Genomic DNA, 23,317 nt, shown 5'->3' with positions numbered 1-23,317 from the left:
TCATTTGGAGTCTGTGGGAAGCCAAATGACACTGCAACACCGACATTATACATTTGAGGAGGCTGCACTGGGGAAACCAATGCTCGCGCAAGCCTCTTAAAAGAAGTTGCGTATTATAAACGAACGTGGCAACTCACCCTCTGTGGCGCGTGGAAAAGACGAAACGTGTTTCCCTGTGACGTCATAGCTTGCGCCTGCTACAGTTTTGCTGTGTAATGTGAACAGACTTATCGGGGTTTTTTTGTCAAGCTACTTTATTTCTTATATTTGGCTAGTACAGTTTTTACAGAATGGAGTATTTAATCGGGATTCAGGGGCCAGACTTTGTACTTGTCGCCGCCGATAATGTCGCAGCTAGCAGCATCATTCAAATGAAACACGGTATGTTTTAGCACTGTTAGCGTTAGCCGTATTTTAGCGAGGAGTTTATTCTAATTAAATTGGGTTATCAGACAGAGATTATTAAAGCCTATTTTAGTGAAAATACAATAATGTGTAGCTATGTGAATTAACTAAATGTAACAACACTTACCACCCCGGACCACCACATTCCAATGCTAATGCTAAACATATAACATAATTATTACAACTTTTTCCCTGTTTTGATTTATTACAAAGTAAAAAATAAATAAATAAGTGCAACTTTCGAAATTTTGGTAGGGTGGGGTGGGGGAGCAAGGTTAGCACAAGGTGTTAAAGCAGAATTGTGAAAGTGAAAGTCATTGCTGATTTTACGTTTCACGTCGTGGTATTGATTCAATTTTCATTTTAAAAGTTAAACATTCTACGCTTCAGCCGAAACAAATTATTATTTAATATTAAGAGTTTATTTAAAGAGTTTATTTAATCCCATTTTCGTTTTAGTAATTGTGTTTTTATTTGATGATCACAATGGAATTTTTTTTTTTTTTTTATCCTCGAAATTTTGCATGTACCTACTTACGACGAAATGTACTGTCTGTGTGTCTTACATTTTGCATTTTATGTACATGATCACCTTCAAAATATATCGATAATTATTATACAAATAATGAAGGTTTATGAGTGGTACAAGTGTTCCATTCAATGAAGTGAAGCTGAGTTGAATGGTATGTTCCAGCTTTCACCAAATTCAATTAGTTCCATTGAAAGAATGTAAAAACATTATTTGTTTTATATAACGGCTAAAATAGATCCTTGTCATTTGATATTATATTAATTTGTAAACAACAGAAAAGGGACTTACATTTTGGTGTGTCACTACCGCTTTGACATCAACAATCCAACAAGAACTTTAAATGGCAGTCCAAAATTGTTCTCAGTCAACTTGGAAAAACAGGTACTTCCCGCCTCCACTTCATGCCTCCAGATGGCTTATGACTTGGTGGATTTGTTTTTGTGTCTGTGTGTGTGTGTGTTACTTAGAGGAATTAGCACCGTCAGTGAGCTCGTTCAAATCGTTGTCCATCAGCAAAACAAATTCTGCCATGCTTAGCTAAACCCCGCCCCCACTAGTGTGTGCGTGGGCAGGGTTCATAGCATGCAATGGTATAAAATGTATGGAACCAAATTTGCATGGTAAGTGGAACGAATAATCCATGTCACATGACATACAAAGCACCAATCAAAGGACAAGGATCCACACAGCCATTATATAAAAGATAGTCATGTAGCGGTTTAAACAGAGCCCAGTGGTTGATAAATTAGTGAATAATTGTACATCTCAAAGATATTAGCAGTCAATGATCTGGTTTTAAATGGCTCAAAACCAATGCTACATTTAAGGTAGGTGGGGAGGTGATGGTCTAGTGGTTAAGGTGTTGGGCTTGAGTCCAGAAGATCATGGTTTCAAATCCCCACCTGACTGGAAAATCACTCAGGGCCCTTGGGCAAGGCCTTTAATCCTCTATTGCTCCCGGTGTGTAGTGAGCGCCTTGTATGGCAGCACCCTGACATCGGGGTGAATGTGAAGCATAATTGTAAAGCACTTTGAGTGTCTGATGCAGATGGAAAAGCACTATATAATGCAGTCCATTTACCATTTAAGGTAAAATGGTTCAGTGGTAGTTCAACGGCATATGTTTGGGTTCTGTTTTACTTTGAAGGCGTCTTGTTATATTGCAAATTATGATGGACATTTATAGCAATTGTCCAACATTATTTTTTAACCTAAAAGATTAATTGGAGACATAACCAAAACAAAAACATTTATCATGACAACAAACATTGCAAGTACATCTAAAAAAAAAAAAAAACAATAATAATTTTTTTTTTTTTTTTGTCAGTTATTTCAGAAAGTGAAAATTTTACATTTTCCGGACTTATTACACATAAACTAAAATTTCTGAAATAACTAAAAAAATACATATTGAATTTTCATGATATTGTGTTTTTCTGAGATGCAATTGTTGGTCAACCTAGAAACAATGAGGCATTTTTTTTTATGTGGTACCAGCCTTATTATGCCTAATCATAATAATAATTTTTTCGGTCAGCAAGTGGATGGATTGTTTCGGAGCTAAAATCTTATTACAACTGCTGTGTTTTACAGACTATGACAAGATGTTTAAACTGAGTGAGAAGATTTTGCTGCTGTGTGTTGGAGAAGCGGGAGATACAGTACAATTTGCTGAGTACGTCCAGAAAAATGTCCAGCTCTACAAAATGAGGAATGGTAAGGAGATGTTTGGTTATGCCCATGCATGGCATATTTCTCTCTTTCTCTTCTCTGTCTTGTCTAGTTTCACTATATAATTAGAGAGATTCATCGAGTAGCCGTATGTGGTGACAAAATTTATTTTAGTTGATCACATGATTTATTTTTATTTATTTGTCTTTAGCTCAGTTGTACGCCCAACCTCTGAGGTTTTGAACATGTTCAGAACAGATTAATCTTGGGTGTTGAAATTACTATGACAATTATCACCCAGCTCCTCGTAGATGAACAATAATGTGTGATCAGAATGTCACCACTGTGAAGAAACTTGATTGTAAATGAGCTGTATGTTTGAAAGTCAAAGTGAACTCATTTAATGGCAAGGCTATGCTTGTATTGCTGTACTTTGTATGTCTCAACCTTTTTATTTCTTAATTTTATTCATTATATATTATTTCTCCCCCAGGTTACGAACTCAGTCCAGCAGCAGCAGCAAACTTTACACGAAAGAACCTTGCAGACTACCTTCGGAGCAGGGTAACTAGACTGACTGCACTCAAAATTAAATACAATAAAATACAACAAAGAACAGTTTTCTTTATTTATTTATGGGTTATTCCATATGAACTCAACTTGAGGTCCCATGGTGACCAATTCAGATTTGGCAAAAACTAAATTGTGTTTGTGTCTCTACATATATAATGAACATGTGCAAAATTGTAGGTGGAAACTCTTAAGGGTTTCCGAACTACGGGCCTTTAAAAAGGGGTGTTGTGCCTGTTTTTGACACTCTTGAATTCCATTTGCTCATGTGTAGCCAATTTTGGCTTCCGATGTCTGATACAAGCAAAAGTTTCTGGCTCAAATTTGCTTTCCTGGGTAATTTTGGCCCAGGCTTTCAGATTCTGTTGTCAGGAAAGGCCTATCTTATCTAGTTTCTGAGTTACTAGTCTCCAAAGTGGTGAATATTTTACCTGTGAAAATGGAAAAATACATTTTCAGGGGGCTCATGTCAGTCTACAATCATTTACAACAGACTATTGATGCTGGATTCCTTCAATTTGAGGACAGGTCTGTTTGCAGGAGGGAACCTGACTCTGCAAACATCTTAAGTTAGAAGTTATTGGACTCTAAAAAATTTCCATCTTAAAAAAAAACAAAATTGAACCATTTTTGACTGGCAAATTCATCATGTGGGCAACTACCCATGGTCATGAAACTTTTTCTACATAATTATTCATACATTACAATCCTTTGCTCAAAGCGTCAGCTTGTTTTCTCACCTTCATATTTAATTTTTTTTTTCAAATGTTGACCTCTTTCATCCTGTGACCGCTGTCACACTACAGGGAGTTACAGTAGTTAAAGGGATAATCTGATTAGCATTTTCATTCTCTTGATTTTCAAGGCTTGTGATCACCTTTTTTTACTTGTAATGAGATTTTCTGGTCACATGCCAACATTCAGGGAGTCACGTTTTATACATATCAATGGCTGATGTCATCCAAAATGAAAATTTTTTGACTTGCCACCAAGATTAAAAAGGCAGGCAAGTTATTTGGTACAAGGTCCCACCATTCCTTTATCCCAATTTCAGCAAACTCATTATAAATGGAACAGATATCAGCTGATGTTCATTTTACTGATGTTGACACCGAGCAGGCCGCATCTGAGGTGGATGATGCTGAATTACAGCCAGGAAAATATGTTTCATGCATTTATGATAAGGAGTGGTTTGTAGGTTGCATTGTTGTGCTATCAAATGAAAATAGCAACGTGTTCATCAACTTCATGAAGCAGTCGAAGACTGCAGCTCTCTCATGGCCTGCTTGTGATCACCACAATCCCTGCTGGGTGCCATTCCAGAAAATAATATGTGTTATGTCTGCATCTGAGCTCCAGTGACAAAGTGCAAAATTTTATCAGCTTTCTCCTCATGACACAACATTAATTCAAAAGCAATTGCTATCATTCAGACTATGAACTCATATGTTTCACCAGTATGGTACCCGGATCTCCATATTATTACCAATTTAGGACTAGTTAGAGAGTAGGTACTGTCCACTTTTGTCTGAGCTGGTGAAGGAATACATGTAAAAAATATTGACACTCCATGCTTGACATTAGGGGTCACAGGACGAAAAGGTTGACTTAAAAACAAACAATAAAAAGGAAGTGAGAAAACAAGCAGGGTTTTTATTTATTTATTTGTTTTTTTAGGAAATGATTGTAAGATTTGTGCAATTATGGCTAAAACATTCCATGACCATAGGTAGTTGCCCACGTGGTGAATTTGCCAGTCAAAAATTTGTCAAAAAGTGTGCTTGTTTATTTATTTTTAAACCGGAACCATTTTAAGAGTTCCATAAGTTCTAAATTAAGACCATTGCAGAGTTAAGCTCCCTCCTGCAGACAGTACAGTCTTCAAATTGAAGGAATCCAGCATCCATAGCCTGTTGTAAATGATTTTAGACTGATAATGGCCCTCTGAAAATGGATTTTTCCATTTTTGCACATTAAAACATCACCACTGTGGAGGGCAATAACTGAGAACCTAGAAGAGATAACAGAATCTGAAAGCCTGGGTCCAAATTACCCAGGAAAGCTCATTTCAGCCAGATATATTTGCTTGTTTCAGAGATATTGGCATCCAAAAGTGGCTACTTGAGAACACATGCGATTCGTGAGTGTCAGAAATAGGTGCAACAAACCTTTTTTAAAAGGCCCATAGTTCAGAAACCCTTAAGAGCCTCCACCTAAAACTTTGCACATGTTCATTATACATGTAGCGGCACCAACCCATTTTTTAAAGACAAATCTAAGTCAGTGACTGTGGGCGATTTCTGGACTTTAGTTGAGTTCATAGGGAATGATCCCTTTTTATTTTTTTAATGAGCTAAAATATTGTACTTTGACAGCAGTCTTTTTCCTCAAGTTCCTAGTTGTTCATACCTACAAAGAGTAAAAATAATGTGCTGTCTCTGTGGATCTAATAAACTACACTGTCGTGGGGCATCAAATGAAAAGTTGTTTTAATGACTGATTTTAAAATTGGCATATTTGAATAGTAAGACTATAAAATACCACAAAGTCTAGAGGGGTTGTTTTGTAGTTTTTATTTGGCTTTGTAAAGCATGTCTGTTTAAAATTTGCCATTGTTTGTATGATTCCTGTTGTCCTTTACTGTCGGCCCATTAAATAGCCACCAGGTTTTCATAAAATATTGGCATTAGTTTTTATTTATTTATTTTTTGCCCACACCTCATGGAAATTGGTCTGTTTTAGTGAGCAGTATGATGAATTCTGTGACTATAATCGTAACCAACAAATAATAGCTCAGGCTTGAGGGCCCATTTTTGTCTTTGACCCTCATAATTTCACACTATAACACAAAGCTGCCGTGATGCCATTTTATGGACCAACCCAAAGGTTTGCCCATTTTAGGCTTGTCACAGCAGAATTCTTGTGGAATTATCACTTTGTGTTTATGTTGAAAGAAATGTCTTTAACAGTCTGCAAAAGTTGACATCCATTTTAATTATAAATTTTCTTCTTTTTTTTTTTTTTCTTTTTTTCAATTTATTATCATTTATATAGTGCCAAATCACAACAGAGTTGCCTCAAGGCACTTCTCACAAGTAAGGTCTAACCTTACTAACCCCCAGAGCAACAGTGGTAAGGGGAAAAACTCCCTCTGAGGAAGAAACCTCAAGCAGACCAGACTCAAAGGGGTGACCCTCTGCTTGGGCCATGCTACAGACACAAATTACAGAACAAATCACAAAATGAATATACAGGAAATGTTGCCAGGAGAGAGAGCGAGAGGTTGCGGCACACTCCGTTTACTAATAAAATTAATTAAAAGAGTGAAAAGCATAGAACTATACTATACCAGTATGCTAGCCATACGAAAGGGAAAATAAGTGCATCTCAAGTCTGGACTTGAAAGCCTCCACAGAATCTGACTGTTTTATTGATACAGGGAGATCATTCCACAGAACAGGGGCACGATAACAGAAAAGCCTCTTTTGGTAACTCATTTGTGGTTATCTAAATTATTATATTATTATTATAAAATTATCTAAATAACATGTTCAGTAAATTACAGACAACTAGGCATTCTCTTTCAGTTATACTGGTTTGTATTATAATTTTAACATGTCTGCGTTCTGGAAAATGTTTACATTTTGGCAGTCAGGTCTTTTTCTTTTTTCTTTTTTTTTTTGACTGAAGGATCACAGGGTCATGTCCCTTTGGGACTTGACAGCACCTGTTATGCTCCAGCCCAGCTCCTATACCTGCTTCCTGGGTGTTTGTATTTTGACCTTTTGTTCATCTTTACTTAAAATAAGTTTAGTGAAGTTCAAGTAAAACCAAAAGTGCTTTCACCCTCATTATATAAACCTGTTGGCCGTAATACTTAGTGAAATTAACTATACCACTTTATCAGATGTAGTTATTGCATTTCAGTTTTTATTAAGCTTTTGACATAAGTTACTGATTTGTCTGATCTGGATTGTTTATTGATTATCCTTTTTTGCAATGCTTGGTGCTTGTGGAAATAATGATCTTTTCTCTTAAGACATGACTGAAAATTTAGGTTTCCACTAGAATTTTAAAGTCACCTAATAAGGAGCCAGCTTTAGAGTACAGTCACAAGAACTTGCTGACAGACTTAAGACTGCTACACACTGCACAGTGAAATATTATGTATCACCAAAGTACCACATACACATTACGATGACACTTCGCCCCTTTTAGCAATTAAGGAAGGTTCAGGAGCAGCACAACAGGTTTTGAGCAAGGTGCTTAATCTTCAAGTTGTTCCTTGGATACAGCATGCTGACATCATTGTGTTTTTGTGTGCGCGTATGAATGAGTGACTGTGAGGAATCATTGTAAAGCACATCTTGGAAAAGACGATGTAAAATCAAACTAAAACTTGAATAATTTCATAATGGCAGCCCTTTTGGTGGCCATTTTTGGATGCATTGCATCTTTTATACATTGATGAACAAGGTATTATTAGTAGCAACAACATTTGGGTCCAATCTGGCTTGCTTGTCTATTCTTTATTTTCACTGCTTATGTTCTGGGGTCACGACAGCAGATTGTGTGTCCCTCATCTTTATGGATCTCTGATTTTTATGATCCGAATGTTGCATAAGGTGGACATATAACACTGCAGTATGTGGCGACTCATGAGTGGCCCATGAGTACAAGTCTGTGTCATAAGTACAAATGTGTGTGCGTGTGTACACCTCTGTGCCTGATTGTAACACCTTGCAATAGGCGTCATGATGAAATGCACACAAATCAAGCTGCAGAAGTTGAGAGCATGCACAAAGTTAGGCAGTACATCCCCATCTCATACATTATGTACTTCTGTACAATCCTGCCTATATGCTCACTCCTGTATAAGATTGTGCTCCAACTTTACTCTTTTCCCCAAAGTTAGGGCTGGTCTGGAACAGAACCTGTAAAATATTGCAGTAGATCTGGTTAAAGCCTTGTCCACATGCATACGGCACTATCCTAATACAGTCCTTTTCTCTGTTGTTTTAGAATAATGTTCTATAAACACAGCACTGTTTCAACATTTATCTGCATCCACATGAAAGCACAAAAAAGGCTGAAAATGTTGTATGTAGTACATATGCCAAGCCTTTATGTGGTATTATAATGCTTTCACAGATGGTGTAAGAGCTAATCATTGTAACAGCAGAAGCTAAAGCTACACTACAAAGCAGCAGACTGACTAATAATAATAATAATAAAATGTGTCTTTATTTAGGATGGTCCACATAAATACTAAGATGCAGTATAACAGCTACAGACCCTATATTTCTGTTCAGTGAAGTTGTCACGCGACCATTTATACAATTCCGACTTACACTGTTTCAAATATTAAAATCATTCACACACGGAGTAAACATAAAGTCTTAGTCTGACCTGTTGCGTCGTTTCAACTGGATTCATCATCATCAGCCTTACAAAAACTGTTATCCACACAAGAAACCCATATTTTGGAAGATGACATCTGGAAATACTTTTATTTCTTATCATGGAAATAGTTGTGAATAAAAGCAGGGTTTTTAAAGAAGTCCCTCGATGTTTGTCTGCTCTGGGTGCATTTCTCAGCCTAAACCAGAGGATGCCAGCACTTTATACTGCCAAAAAGAAAAATTAACTTATTTTAAAAGCTGAAAGTCCTTTCTGCAGTTATGTTATTCATATGACAGCGCTCCATTTAGTCATGATCAGCGGTCATCACAGCCATCAGTCATCTCTTGAGCATTCTGCTTGTGACAAAATAAAATCCCATTAATTATCCACAAAACAAACAAACAAAAAACAACAACATTAAATTACACTAACAACAACATGTCATTCATTGTAAGTGGCTGAGGTTGGAGAGGTGGAACTATGACATTGTTTCAGAAAAACTGCGTGTTGCTCATCCAGACAAAGATGCCAAGGTGGAGTTTTCAGATTTATCCACTCTGGGACCAGTTTTCAAAAAGTATAGTTTTCGGCCACCGAAAATGCCATTTTCGTGTGAACCTAACACCAGTACTATACAAAACTTATGTGGATGCACCTAAACCTTTTTCCATGTGGACAAGGCCTAAATGTGGGTGTAGTTTGATTAAATCTTTGAACATTTCAGACACTTTAGGTCAGTCTGCTGTGTATACTAACTAAATTCTTTTTGAACTTTATTTTGATAGCATTACAAGGCCTTAACAGTAAATTCTAATCCAATTACATTTGTTTCCGCAAATGTCAATAATGGAGCTGTCAGCTGAGAGGGAGAGAAACTAGTGCAGCGACGATGATGCCTAAATGGGTGAATTTAAGATACCATGCAAAAGTATTGATGTGGATTCTGATACAGAATTACTCAGTGCAATTGACAAGATGGAGAAATATGTGGGTCTGCTCACAGACTTTTCCAGTTTGGCATGAAGACGCTGTTGCTACAGTAAGCTTTGATGAGCCAACCACACCCTTTGACCACTTACAGAAAAATAAACCGTGCAAACAACAGAATTGGACCCCTTGTGTCTAATTTGCGGATGTTAATTCTGGATTGCAGTCACAAATATTCATTTTATATCCGTAAAACTCAATTTGTGACTGTAAAATACAGCATTAATGTCCGCAAGTCATCAGAGACAACAGGGTTATTCCCTAAATTAAAAAAAAATAGATGGGGGGAGAGAACATCATCTTTGAAAAACTGCTTCTCTGAAATATTATTATTTGCATAACAACATGACATAAAGAAACTCAGATCAGAAAATGCTTATGTAATTTCATCAACTGGAGATGTTAGGCTTCAAGTTGGCTAAAGCCAGTGTTGTTCTACTTCTACTGCTACAGTCAATAAGATGTGAATCAAAAGTACATGCACAAAGCACTCTTTAAAAGTTTTTACAATACAGTGAACTTTATTGTCACTGTAGTGAAATTTGTCTGGATCTACGATCCTGAAGATGCTTTCGTAATAGTGGGGAAAAAAAATACTAGATAAAAACAGATGCTGTAACGTATCTCAGTATTGCACATTATTGCACATAATTATACATCACATCATATGAACACTGCCAGCTATTGCACAAGCTAAATAACTTGTAAAAGGCTATGTTGGTGTTTACGCAAATACGTAGCAGTAGTGCACTGTGCTCAAATCCACTTCGCTGCACCTATTCATCCATGTATCTCTTGCACCAGTTTAAGATTTGTGGAGACATGGTCTGTCACAATAGAAGAATAGTGAAAATAATTACAAAAAACAATTAGTGTGCCAAGGAAGGGAATGTGGGACACGTCAAATGGGGATAGGAGACACAGGAAGAGGGTGGGGGGGTGGGGGGGTGCCCCCATGGGAAACTGCCAGGTAGGAGACAACAGCACACAGACAGGAGTGAGAGTGAGCAGGAATCAGCATCCACACAAACACAAAGAGACCAACAGCATCTTGATCATTCAGTCAAGGTTGCGCATGTTGTGGAGGAAAACATTTATATTCATATCTTGCCAAGAGCGGCAAGACAGTGTTTCGTTATTTTTCTATTTTTCTGCCTCACGGTTACGAATTTGGTTTTATGAGTGCAGGATTTGCGAATGCTGAGTTCTCAGGAGTGCTCCGAAAGTGAAGCAATAGCAGTTTTCTCTTCTGCATCCCACACCTTCCTCCAGCTATGCTCTTCTCATCAACCTCCAGAGTACACGGACATTTGCAAATTATCTTGTATAAACAGGTCCTGTTTTATGATGTTTTTCTCCCCGCAGAACATCTTGCGTATGTAAAATATTTAATCTCCTCTGTCCATTTCAGTGCAAAACTCAGAGACACATCTGCTTATTTTTCAAACTGTTCCTTATCGATTTGCAGGCACAGCCACTTTGTTCGCTAAGATAAGTAGAAGATTGCAGATATGCTTTTTATTTTATTTTTTGTAGTTCGGTGTTTATTTTGAAATTGCACATGTGTACTATAAAACGAGCAGGGGTGGTGGCCAAGTGGTTAATGCGAATGGTTTCAGTTCAGAAGGTTCCGGGTTCAAATCCCACCCCTGCCACATCCATCCATCCAGTTTCTTCCGCTTTATCCGGAGTTGGGTCGCGGGGGCAGTAGCTCAAACAAAGCCGCCCATACCTCCCCCAGCTCCTCCGGTGGAACCCCAAGGCGTTCCCAAGCCAGCCGAGAGATGTAGTCCCTCCAGCGTGTCCTGGGTCTTCCCCTGGGCCTCCTCCCAATGAGATGTGCCCGGAACACCTCTCCAGCGAGGCGTCCAGGGGGCATCCGGAAAAGATGCCCGAGCCACCTCAACCGACTCCTTTCGACGTGGAGGAGCAGCGGCTTGACTCTGAGCTCCTCCCGAGTGATGAGGAAACTCATCTCGGCTGCTTGTACTCGCGATCTCGTTCTTTCGGTCATGAGCCAAATCTCATGACCATAGGTGAGGATCGAAACGTAGATCGATCGGTAAATCGAGAGCTCTGCCCCCCTACTCAGCTCTCTCGTCACCACAACGGTCCGATGCAGCGACCGCATCACTGCAGACGCTGCACCGATCCGTCTATTGATCTCACGCTCCATCCGTCCTTCACTCGTGAACAAGACCCCGAGATACTTAAACTCCTCCACTTGAGGCAAGGACACTCCACCGACCTGAAGAAGGCAAAGCACCTTTTTCCGGTCGAGAACCATGGCCTCGGATTTGGAGGTGCTGATTTTCATCCCAGACGCTTCACACTCGGCTGCAAACCGCCCCAGTGCACACTGAAGGTCCTGATTTGACGAAGCCAACAGAACCACACCGTCTGCAAACAGCAGAGACGAGATTCTGTGGTTCCCAAACCAGACCCCCTCTACACCCTGGCTGCGCCTAGAAATTCTGTCCATAAAAATAATGAAATGTAATGTGGAGTTGCATCAGGAAGGGCATCCGGCGTAAAACCTGTGCCAGTTCAACATGCAGATCCACCTTGGATTTGCTGTGGCGACCCTGAGTGCAAACAAGGGAGCAGCTGAAGGGACTTACTTACATGTGTACTATAAAACAAATATGGGTAAAATTCAAACCACTGAAAACTGAATATTGCATACTTGCAACAACATAGGAACGTTTTCACACATTTTGTTTCAATATGTAATGCCTTTGTAAATTATTGTTTGGTAAACTGGGCCATGAGCTGATATTTTTGAAATGTTTTAATAATTAATATGATTAAGCCATTGAAAATTCTTGATTGTAAATATGATATGCTTTTATACCATCCTGTGACATCAGTGCCGTGTTGAAACATCTCGCTCGGTACTGCCAGCTGATAGATTAATCAGAGGTTTATTGTTCATGCTGATGGTGTTATTCCTGTGGGATAAATTACAGACGAGTGGTGTACTCTCTGTGCGATGTCTTACCCCAATGGCCCCTGTCCTCCAGGAGATGCAGTTAGCTGATCTCAGTCAAGCATGTCAGCGCAACATACACGAACATGGTTCACATGCAACTGTGTACTTAGCAGCTGACTGACCACAAAAATAAGTGGGCCCTCTACTCACCTCAGGAGGACTGCATTCACTCGAGCTTTTGAGATGATACAGGAAGGGAGATGGAGAGTAGGGAAAGAGAAAAAAGTAGCGGTAAGCACAATCACCTGAGGCTTCCGCTGGTGCATGTATATCAGTAATGATGCACATAAAATTCACCACAAAGCTGGCACTAAAAAACACACCAACGTTTTAAGGTCATACAGCCACAGTATCCACCTGTATTTGCTTTATTTTACTGACTTGTGTATTGTAACATATTTCCATAAAACATTGTGTGGAAGGTAAATGTATATTAAACTGGTAGGCAATTAATATGTAATTGCACATGAACTAATGTCATCTTCACAATATTGTGTAACAGTTTTTGCTGTTGGAGGTGCAAAATAGATGATAGATTTATGCATCAAATGTTGGAAAGACAGAGTTTGAAAATGAACAAGGTTCTGTTTCTTATATATTTAAGGTAAAGACCTAAAAGGAAAAAACATTTTGTATTTTAAATTTGTAACAGTAGTGTAAAGCAGATGTCATACGTGGCAGAAACTGAAGCCGATTTGCGCTGTATCTGTTACAACTTCCCCATTTTGGGGTTGCAGTCGCTCTCACATAGAGTTTGGCGTACAGTTTTCCAAATTAGCAACTCAGCATAATGTATGTAATGGAGGATACTTCTCAGTATTTGTTGGAAAAACCGAGTATTGGATGTATAGGAGTTTTTTTTACGTAGAGTTGCACCAGTCTTACTGTTGTGAAAGTGTAGGAACACGGACCCACAACAGGGGGCGCAAATGAACGGACAATGGAGGAAGTCAAATAACAACACTTTACTGTTGTGAATAAGCACAACAAACACAACGGATTTACAACAATAGACAAAGAAGTCAATTCACAAAAATGTGTCACGTGGGGAGGCTCGAAGATAAGAGACGTCTGTCCAAAGCAGAACCGGAACCACACGATTTCCTCCGCCACCGAACCCCGGGAATACTGGAGCCGCCAAGTCCCGAACTCCCAGGTGGCCACTGCCTCCGCGTGTCGGATCTGGTACTGCTGGCGAGGAACAAAAACAGTTAAATGTGGGTGCGTTTGCACCCAGCAACCCGTATGGCGGGAAAACCACCTCCACCTCTCGTTGGAAGAATGTCTGCTATTTAACGCACAAAAAGTAACAAAGGGTTAATGTCAAAGAACACAGTCGGCTGAGTACGGTACCTTCTAGGTAGAGCGATATCTCGGCAAAGAGGTGGAGATGTCGTCCTGCTGATATACCCCTGCTGATCAGATGATTGGTGACAGCTGTCGTAGGCGATAAGTGACAGCTGTCACCCCGGCTGTTCCTGTGAGGCGGCAGCGCCCTCTGGTGCCTGGAACCCGCACTCCAGACAGGGCGCCCTCTGGTGGTGGTGGGCCAGCAGTACCTCCTCTTCAGCGGCCCACACAACAGGACCCCCCCCTCAACGGGCACCTCCTGGCGCCCGACCAGGCTTGTCCGGGTGGCGGCGGTAGAAATCGGCCAGGAGGGCCGGGTCCAGGATGAAGCGCCTCTTCACCCAGGAGCGTTCTTCGGGTCCGTACCCCTCCCAGTCCACCAACTACTGGAAGCCCCGGCCCATCCTACGGACATCCAAGAGCCGGCGCACAGTCCAAGCCGGCTCGCCATCGATGATCCGGGCAGGAGGCGGCGCCGGACCCAGAGCACAGAGGGGTGAGGTATGACGTGGCTTTATCCGGGACACATGGAAAACAGGATGAATCCGCAGTGAGGCTTCAGCTTCCGGCCTCACTGCGGATTCACTGCTGGACTGATGACCTTAAGGATTTTGAAGGGACCGATGTAACGGTCCTGTAGTTTGGGGGAGTCCACTTTCAGGGGAATGTCCTTTGTGGACAACCACACCTCCTGCCCTGGCCGATACGCAGGGGCTGGGGTCCGCCGACAGTCTGCATGGGCTTTTGCCCTCGTCCGGGCCTTTAGCAAAGCAGAACGGGCGGCGCGCCACACCCGACGGCACTTCCGCAGGTGGGCCTGGACCGAGGGCACACCGACCTCTCCCTCAACCACCGGAAACAACGGGGGCTGATACCCCAGACACACCTCAAAAGGGGAGAGGCCGGTGGCTGAAGACACCTGGCTGTTATGGGCATACTCGATCCAGGCCAAATGGGTACTCCAGGCCGCCGGGTGCGCGGCCGTCACGCAGCGCAGGGCCTGTTCCACCTCCTGATTGACCCGTTCTGCTTGCCCGTTGGTCTGAGGATGATACCCGGACGAGAGACTCACCGTGGCCCCCAGTTCCCGGCAGAAGCTCCTCCAGACTTGCGAGGAGAACTGGGGACCGCGATCGGAGACGATGTCTGTTGGAATCCCATGCAGCCGGACGACGTGGTGGACCAGGAGGTCCACTGTCTCCTGGGCAGTCGGGAGCTTCGGTAGGGCCACGAAGTGGGCCGCCTTGGAGAATCGGTCCACTATCGTGAGGATGGTGGTGTTGCCCTGGGACGGCGGGAGGCCCGTGACAAAATCCAGGCCGATGTGGGACCAGGGGCGATGAGGCACAGGCAGCGGCTGGAGCAGTCCCGATGCCCTGCGGTGGTCAGCCTTGCCCCTGGCGCAGGTGGTGCAGGCCTGGATATAATCCCGGACGTCGGCCTCCAGGGACGCCCACCAGAAGCGCTGCCGGACAACTGCCACGGTCCTACGCACCCCTGGATGACAGGAGAACTTGGAGCCATGACAGAAGTCCAGGACTGCAGCCCTGGCCTCTGGTGGGACGTAAAGCTTGTTTTTCGGCCCAGTTCTGGGATCCGGGCTCCGTGCCAGGGCCTCCCGGATGGTTTTCTCTACGTCCCAGGTGAGGGTGGCCACGATAGCGGACTCCGGGATGATAGGTTCCGGTGGATCCGACAACTCCGTTTTGACTTCGTCTTCATGTACCCGGGACAAGGCATCCGATCTCTGGTTTTTGGTCCCGGGACGGTAGGTGATCCGGAAGTCAAAACGGCCGAAGAACAGTGACCAGCGGGCTTGCCTGGGGTTCAGCCGCTTGGCGGTCCTGATATACTCCAGGTTCTGGTGGTCAGTGAAAACCGTGAATGGCACGGACGTTCCCTCCAACAGATGTCTCCACTCTTCAAGAGCCTCTTTCACCGCAAGGAGTTCTCGATTGCCGACGTCATAGTTCCGTTCGGCCGGGGTCAACCTGTGGGAAAAATAGGCACACGGGTAAAGGACCTTATCGGCCTTTCCGCTCTGGGATAGCACGGCTCCTATCCCTGAGTCCGAGGCGTCCACCTCAACCACAAACTGGCGACTAGGATCGGGCTGCACCAGAACAGGTGCAGACGAGAAGCGCCGTTTCAACTCCTTGAACGCGGCATCGCACCGATCCGACCAGGTGAAGGGAACTTTTGGTGAGGTCAGGGCTGTCAGGGGGCTAACTACCTGACTGTAGCCCTTAATAAACCTCCTGTAGAAATTCGCAAAGCCGAGGAACTGTTGCAGCTTCCTACGGCTGGTGGGTTGGGGCCAGTCTCTCACCGCCGCAACCTTGGCCGGATCAGGAGCGACGGAGTTGGGGGAGATGATAAACCCCAGGAAGGACAAAGAGGTGCGGTGAAACTCACACTTCTCGCCCTTCACAAACAGCCGGTTCTCCAACAACCGCTGCAGGACCTGACGTACATGCCGGACATGAGTCTCAGGATCCGGAGAAAAGATGAGTATATCGTCTAGATATACGAAGACGAATCGGTGCAGGAAATCCCGCAAGACATCATTAACTAATGCTTGGAACGTCGCGGGGGCGTTTGTGAGGCCGAACGGCATGACCAGGTACTCAAAGTGACCTAAGGGGGTGTTAAATGCCGTCTTCCACTCGTCTCCCTTCCGGATCCGAACCAGGTGATACGCATTTCTAAGATCTAGCTTAGTGAATATCTGGGCTCCATGCAGGGGCGTGAACACTGAATCCAACAAGGGCAACGGGTATCGATTACGAACCGTGATTTCGTTCAGCCCCCTATAATCAATGCATGGACGAAGTCCGCTGTCTTTTTTACCCACAAAAAGAAACCTGCACCCATCGGGGAGGTGGAATTCCGGATCAACCCGGCGGCTAAAGAGTCCCGGATGTAGGTCTCCATTGATTCGCGCTCAGGTCGTGAGAGGTTGTACAGCCTGCTGGACGGGAACTCAACGCCTGGAACCAAATCAATGGCACAATCGTACGGACGGTGCGGGGGAAGGGTGAGCGCCAGATCCTTACTGAACACATCCACAAGGTCATGGTACTCCACCGGCACCGTCCCAAGATTGGGCGGGACTCTCACCTCCTCCTTAGCCTGGGAACCGGGAGGAACCGAGGAACCTAAGCATACCCGATGGCAGGTCTCGCTCCACTGAACCACTACCCCGGACGGCCAATCGATCCGGGGATTGTGTTTTAACATCCACGGGAACCCGAGAATCACACGGGAGGTGGCAGGAGTCACAAAAAACTCGATCTTCTCCCGGTGGTTTCCTGACACCACCAGAGTTACTGGTGCTGTATTATGTGTGATTAGAGGGAGTAGGGAGCCATCTAGTGCCCGCACCTGCACAGGCGAGGTAAGCGCCACCAGAGGGAGCCCTACTTCCCTGGCCCATCTGCTGTCTAGCAGATTCCCTTCAGAGCCCGTGTCCACCAGTGCTGGGGCCTTCAGGGTTAAATCCTCATAAAGGATTGTCACTGGGAGTCGTGTGGCAATATGGGTATGTCCCACGTGAATGTTTTGGCCCACCCCTAACCCAGTTTCTAGTGGCGGGCGTTGGTCAGGGGAAGGTGGGAGGGGTCGTTGAACGACCTGTGGAACGTCACTGTTGCGCACAGGATCGACAGGAGGGGGAGCCGCAGCAGCGCCCTGAGGGCGCGCTTCCACCTGCGCGGCGAGAGCCTCCACCCTGCGGTTAAGGAGGACGTTCTGCTCGGTCATTAGATCCAAACGAGCCGTAAAAGCGGTGAGGATTCGCTGCAACTCACCGATCATTCCTCCTGCAGATGCCTGTGCGCCCTGCTCTTCCATTGGCCGTTCAACAGCCGGTTGACGCCCCTCGGGGTCCATGACGTTGGCCGAGATATCCTGTTGTGAAAGTGTAGGAACACGGACCCACAACAGGGGGCGCAAATGAACGGACAATGGAGGAAGTCAAATAACAACACTTTACTGTTGTGAATAAGCACAACAAACACAACGGATTTACAACAATAGACAAAGAAGTCAATTCACAAAAATGTGTCACGTGGGCAGGCTCGAAGATAAGAGACGTCTGTCAAAAGCAGAACCGGAACCACACGATTTCCTCCGCCACCGAACCCCGGGAATACTGGAGCCGCCAAGTCCCGAACTCCCAGGTGGCCACTGCCTCCGCGTGTCGGATCTGGTACTGCTGGCGAGGAACAAAAACAGTTAAATGTGGGTGCGTTTGCACCCAGCAACCCGTATGGCGGGAAAACCACCTCCACCTCTCGTTGGAAGAATGTTTGCTATTTAACACACAAAAAGTAACAAAGGGTTAATGTCAAAGAACACAGTCGGCTGAGTACGGTACCTTCTAGGTAGAGCGATATCTCGGCAAAGAGGTGGAGATGTCGTCCTGCTGATATACCCCTGCTGATCAGATGATTGGTGACAGCTGTCGTAGGCGATAAGTGACAGCTGTCACCCCGGCTGCTCCTGTGAGGCGGCAGCGCCCTCTGGTGCCTGGAGCCCGCACTCCAGACAGGGCGCCCTCTGGTGGTGGTGGGCCAGCAGTACCTCCTCTTCAGCGGCCCACACAACACTTACTCTGAGTTACTCTGAGCTCTCCTGAGGTGAGTATGAGTTAACAGGAATTACGTAGTTTAGAGTCAGATTTTGCTTTTGGAAAATTTTGTACCTGTTCAAAACTTGTACAAGTTTATCCAAGCTGTTCCAACTTGTAACAAGCTATGCCAAGGAGTATACAGAGTTCTTACAGCATTAGAACTCTGAAAAGCTGAACGCCAAACTCTGCACCAAACTAACATAAGTTTAGCTTCTGCTGTGAGAGTGAAATATGGTGTCTGCACAAAATATAAACTGATTGAACAGTTTATAAGTAGGCGGGGCTGTTTGAGAGCGAAGTCAGGATGATTACAGTGACTAATTAATTGCCTGATATTTTTGTGGATAAATCGTGTTACGCTAGCTCAAATTTTTGTTCTGCATCTTCAAAATAAGTATGTTTTGGCTACATTTTCGCCCACTGGTGATCTATCATAACCCCCAACAAAATATTTTAATTTAGGCATTACAAGAGACAAGAAAAGGGAAGGTTTTTTTTTTTTTCTTTTCCCCCTTCTCCCCAGTGATCTGTAAGACAGCAGCAACAGTTAGCCTCTGTGCTTGGTGAGTTACAGCTGGCCCCATATGGGTTTGTAAAATATTTTGTATACGGGCACAAATAATTACTGGTGCCATATTGTGTGCAGCTCCCCTGCTCCTGCACAGATGAACAATTAATACAGCAGATTGAAGAGAAATGCCAATAAAGGGAACATGCCCTGGAGCAAAGTGCAAAAAAAAAGGGAGAGGAAGGGAGGGAGGGGGGAGAACAGAGGGAGGGACGAAGAGAGGAAGTGCTGGAACGCGAGGGGGAGTTTTGGAATGAGTTTGTGTGGACTGTTTACAACAGAAGCTTCTTATTTTGTCATAGTTAGATGTTTTTTGATTCAGATGCTTTGTCACCGGCATTCCACTCGCAGATATGCGATGCTCGTGCAGCGTTTTTTTTTTTTTTTTTTTTTTTTTTTTGATCTGGCAGTGTGCAGGTGATGCTTTAATTCAGTGGCACAACAGTCGCAGCGGGGTGGGGGTAAAACATGAATGTTTGCACGTGAGCGTAAGTGCGAGTTCAGGTGGCTGGTTAACAAGGCGCTGCCGAGGTGACATGGGAAAGGAAGGTTATTTTGATGTCAAGTCAGTATTATTGTTACATTGTAACCACTGAGGCAGGTGTTTGGTGGTTGGGGGGAGGCACCAGTGGGGCGCTCGCAGGCTCACAGAGGAGTTAAAACACACAAAGATACGCATCCTGAGATTCACGCCCAGTGTGCACACTCACAAACAGTTTCTCACATACATGCACAAGTGCCATTAACACGCGTACAAAGACTCGTCCCACAGGGAATGTAGAGATCAGCATTGCCCTAGTGGCACTCCTCACACTCACCTTAGTCACAGACGTACAGCGAAACGAGTGCAGGCGTGTAGATCACGACATATGACTCGAACCCACCTGATCTCACCTCACCGCCTTCACCAGAAACGATGCAGTGTTTTATTTTGCTTCTTTCCGCTGACTTCAGCCTCTTTTTGTAAGAGTTTAGGCCTCAAAGTTCTTCTGTAATCCACAAACGGTCTTGTTTTTAATGTGTTTTTTTGGGGGGGGTTTTTTTTACGTTATAGCGACTCGCGACAGTGAAGAGAGAAAATGAGTGTTTGGGAGGAAGAGAAGAGGCTGGAAGCGTAAAAGATGTAATTTAAAAGGGGGGAGGGTGTGGGGGCAAGAGAAACGACTTCAGAAGTTTTTAATGAGCCCTGGCGCTACTCCAGGGCACAGGGGGAGGTGAGGGAAAGGATGAGGAGGGAGGACACCATGGCGGGAGCAATGGGGGTGCTGACTCCCAGCAGATGTCACACTGCCAGTGACACTCCAGTCCCCACTGTGACACACCTCCTCTGTCCTGTGACATGCCCTTTCACCTTTTCTCTCCCATCACTACACCCCCCCAACCACAAAAAATTCTCTCACTTTCACCACGCGTCTCTCGCTCACCATTCTTCATGTCTTGTTGTTGTGAACACTGCGTACATCAGTCCAAGCATCTAAGTCGAAAAATCGGCATAGATAATCAGGTGCTAATTGTTTCAGATTCGTCGAGAAGGAGAGTTTTACGTTCAAAAGTTTAGAGGTGCAGTCACTTGTGAATTGTTTGCGTTTGTGTGACTTTCTAGGGGAACAGAGATGTGAGATGATGAAGGGTGGCTGTGACTGCTGGTCCAACACTAACAATTTTTACAGCACATCGAAGATGTCAGACAATGACCGCTGCAATCTCCTCTGTAATGTTTTTTGTGTTGATATCACAATCTTCTCTCCAGTCAAGACATTCGCATTGATGACTTTGTGTAAATGACCCTACTTTTTCTTCTTTGTCTTCTTAGCCTTGGATGTTTGTATTGTAATAGTTTTACGCCATTTGCTTGACACGTCGAAATGTCAACGCATCCACTCGCTCACTGTAAATCTTCTCAAAAACAAACCTGTATTTATCACTGACTAAGGTGCTCCCTGGAGGTTAGCATGGCTTGCATGGGTACTGATACTCTGTAATGGCTCACCATAGGTGGGCCAATAATGTTATTATCTGCCCAATGAAATTATATGCTAATTTCAAGAAGTTCAAAATTTACCAAAATAGCGCAGGGCAGTTTGTGTACGAGGTACTACGAGGATGTTAGAGGGACGTTTGTGGTGATTACGAGGCTGTTGGAGGCCCATTATCTGAGTATCTGGTGGCAACAAGGACAGGACAGACTATGTGCAACAGAGCAGGTTCCACTCTGAGAAAGCCCTGTAGCCTTTTTAACATTTGTTTCATGCAATTCCTTCAGAAGAACATCATATGTGTGGCTCATTATATGAATAATCACTGAAATTTCTGACAAATCTGTACATGGCTCATTATTCATGGCTTTATTATTCAGTCTGACCAGGGCTTTACCAGGGACTGATTCGTGAGAATATCAACATCCATTGTTCACCGTTGTTACCTAATATCCCTAATTTCTCAAAAAATATTGGTCCTATTAACTTTGTTTTCGCTGCATTCATCCTTGACCCAGATTACATAAGCATACCAAACAGCAAATGTCAGCTCTCCCAAGTTTCTCTGTGATAGAAGTTAAATGCACGCACACACACACACAGAGGCCACTTGGCTTTTAATATATAGATTTTCAAGTATATGGTTCTGAAGTTTAAAAAAGAAAAAAAGGTTGTAGGTTTGTTTGGTTGCTGAACAAACATTTGGATGTCGACTGCTCATACTGAGTTTCATCGATTTGTGTCTCTGGCTAACTCTTCACCCTTATCCTCCTTCTCATCCTCGCTGTCTAGACGCCATATCATGTGAACCTTTTGCTGGCGGGCTACGATGACACCGACGGCCCTGGACTCTTTTACATGGACTATCTGTCTTCCCTGGCCAAAGCCCCCTTTGCTGCCCATGGCTACGGCGCGTTCCTCACCCTCTCCATTATGGACCGCTACTACAGACCAGGTCCGTCAGACACTTTTATTATCAGTATGCGAGCTAAAGGTGCTGTGAGACAAGTGTGGTATAGTACATATAGTTTAATGTCATTTTAAAGCACACAGTAAATAAAAAGGTTTTCCACTTGTTGGTGTGTCCCTGCAATACAGTCTTCTTATTTCTTTGTTTTGGTTCCAGATCTGACCCGAGATGAAGCAGTGGATCTGTTGAAGAAGTGTGTGGAGGAAGTGAGTTCAGATAGTTTATTCCTAAATCATTTGTAAAACAGTAATGATGACTGTTTAAACACTGACTGAGCTTTTATATTTTTTTTCCTGCTCCAGCTGAACAGGCGTTTCATCCTCAACCTTCCCTCCTTCACCGTCCGTTTGATTGACAAGGAGGGCATCCATGACCTGGAGAAGCTCACCGTTGGCGCCAAGTGACCGCTTAACTACCAGCCCTCACGTCCTCGTTTTTGTTTTTTTTTTGTTTTTTTGTACCAGTGACCTCCTCGCCCTTTTTATTCCAATAAAAAGTGACACACTATTCAAGTCGAGGCTCTTTGTCCCTGTGGTGTTTTCTCGTCACGTGGCTGTCCCGAGGAGCGGAACAGGCTTCCAGCTGTGTGCTTTTACGCGTCCTCACAGGCTGTGCATCTGGGTAATGTGCACGTGAAATAAAAAAGACTTTTAAGTGTAATTGAAATTAAAAAATAATCCTTTTGATCAGCCCTGATGTAGATTAGACTCATAGACAAGTTATGGAAGATTTTAATGTTTACTGTTGATTTAGGTTCTGTAGTTTTCCTGCATCAGTTTGGGTTTTCCAGCCGGGTGTGAGCACACACAGTTGATAAATCGGCCTGTTTTGGAAGCGTCTTACCGACAGACCTTGTGTGTGTGCACGCGCGTACGTGAAGCCGTATCACCATCTCCTCTTTCCAACGCAGACAGGTGATTAATAAACATTAAACAATCCCTCTTCACTCAAACACACCGGAATCTGACAAGAAGAGCAGCATATGTTTGCCTGGAGGCACACAGAAAGATGGAGCGCGGTCCCGCTGAGTGTCAGATAGAGGGGGGAGAGGGGGGAGTTGGATTATGGAGCAGGAGATGAAGGGATTTGATGCAGGAGGGTAATGAGATGGGAGGAGAGAAAGGCGGGAATATGTCAGGTAGGAAGGCGCGCTGGTGTGGAGTCCCTGGAAAGGAGTGAATGCCGTCTTCTGGTCAAATAAAGTGAAGGAGAGTGAGAGGAGGTCGGCGTGAGGAGCGCAGAACAGATGGGCTGGTGGGA

At 43.8% G+C, this 23,317-nt stretch overlaps 1 protein-coding gene across 1 annotated transcript; it reads left to right on the top strand.

The window, feature by feature from the left end:
• Nucleotides 1-167: 167 nt before the first annotated feature.
• Nucleotides 168-22,575, top strand: psmb2 (proteasome 20S subunit beta 2). Its single transcript, XM_034160915.1, has 6 exons — nt 168-381; nt 2,531-2,653; nt 3,102-3,172; nt 21,880-22,042; nt 22,214-22,263; nt 22,360-22,575. Exons 1-6 carry the CDS (start codon nt 291-293, stop codon nt 22,459-22,461), a joined length of 600 nt encoding a protein of 199 aa, XP_034016806.1. The 5' UTR covers nt 168-290; the 3' UTR covers nt 22,462-22,575.
• Nucleotides 22,576-23,317: the final 742 nt, after the last annotated feature.

This window comes from Thalassophryne amazonica, chromosome 20 (genome assembly GCF_902500255.1).
Source record: "Thalassophryne amazonica chromosome 20, fThaAma1.1, whole genome shotgun sequence".
In the NCBI taxonomy this organism is placed as follows: Eukaryota; Metazoa; Chordata; class Actinopteri; order Batrachoidiformes; family Batrachoididae; genus Thalassophryne; species Thalassophryne amazonica.
This window is presented reverse-complemented; position numbering and strand designations above follow the sequence as displayed.

Excerpts from the sequence above, each read along its gene's own strand:
- psmb2 (XM_034160915.1), top strand. The coding sequence starts at position 291 with ATGGAGTATTTAATCGGGATTCAGGGGCCAGACTTTGTACTTGTCGCC. Across the intron at positions 382-2,530 it reads CATCATTCAAATGAAACACG|ACTATGACAAGATGTTTAAA; the intron begins GTATGTTTTAGC and ends TGTGTTTTACAG. Across the intron at positions 22,264-22,359 it reads TGAAGAAGTGTGTGGAGGAA|CTGAACAGGCGTTTCATCCT; the intron begins GTGAGTTCAGAT and ends TTCCTGCTCCAG.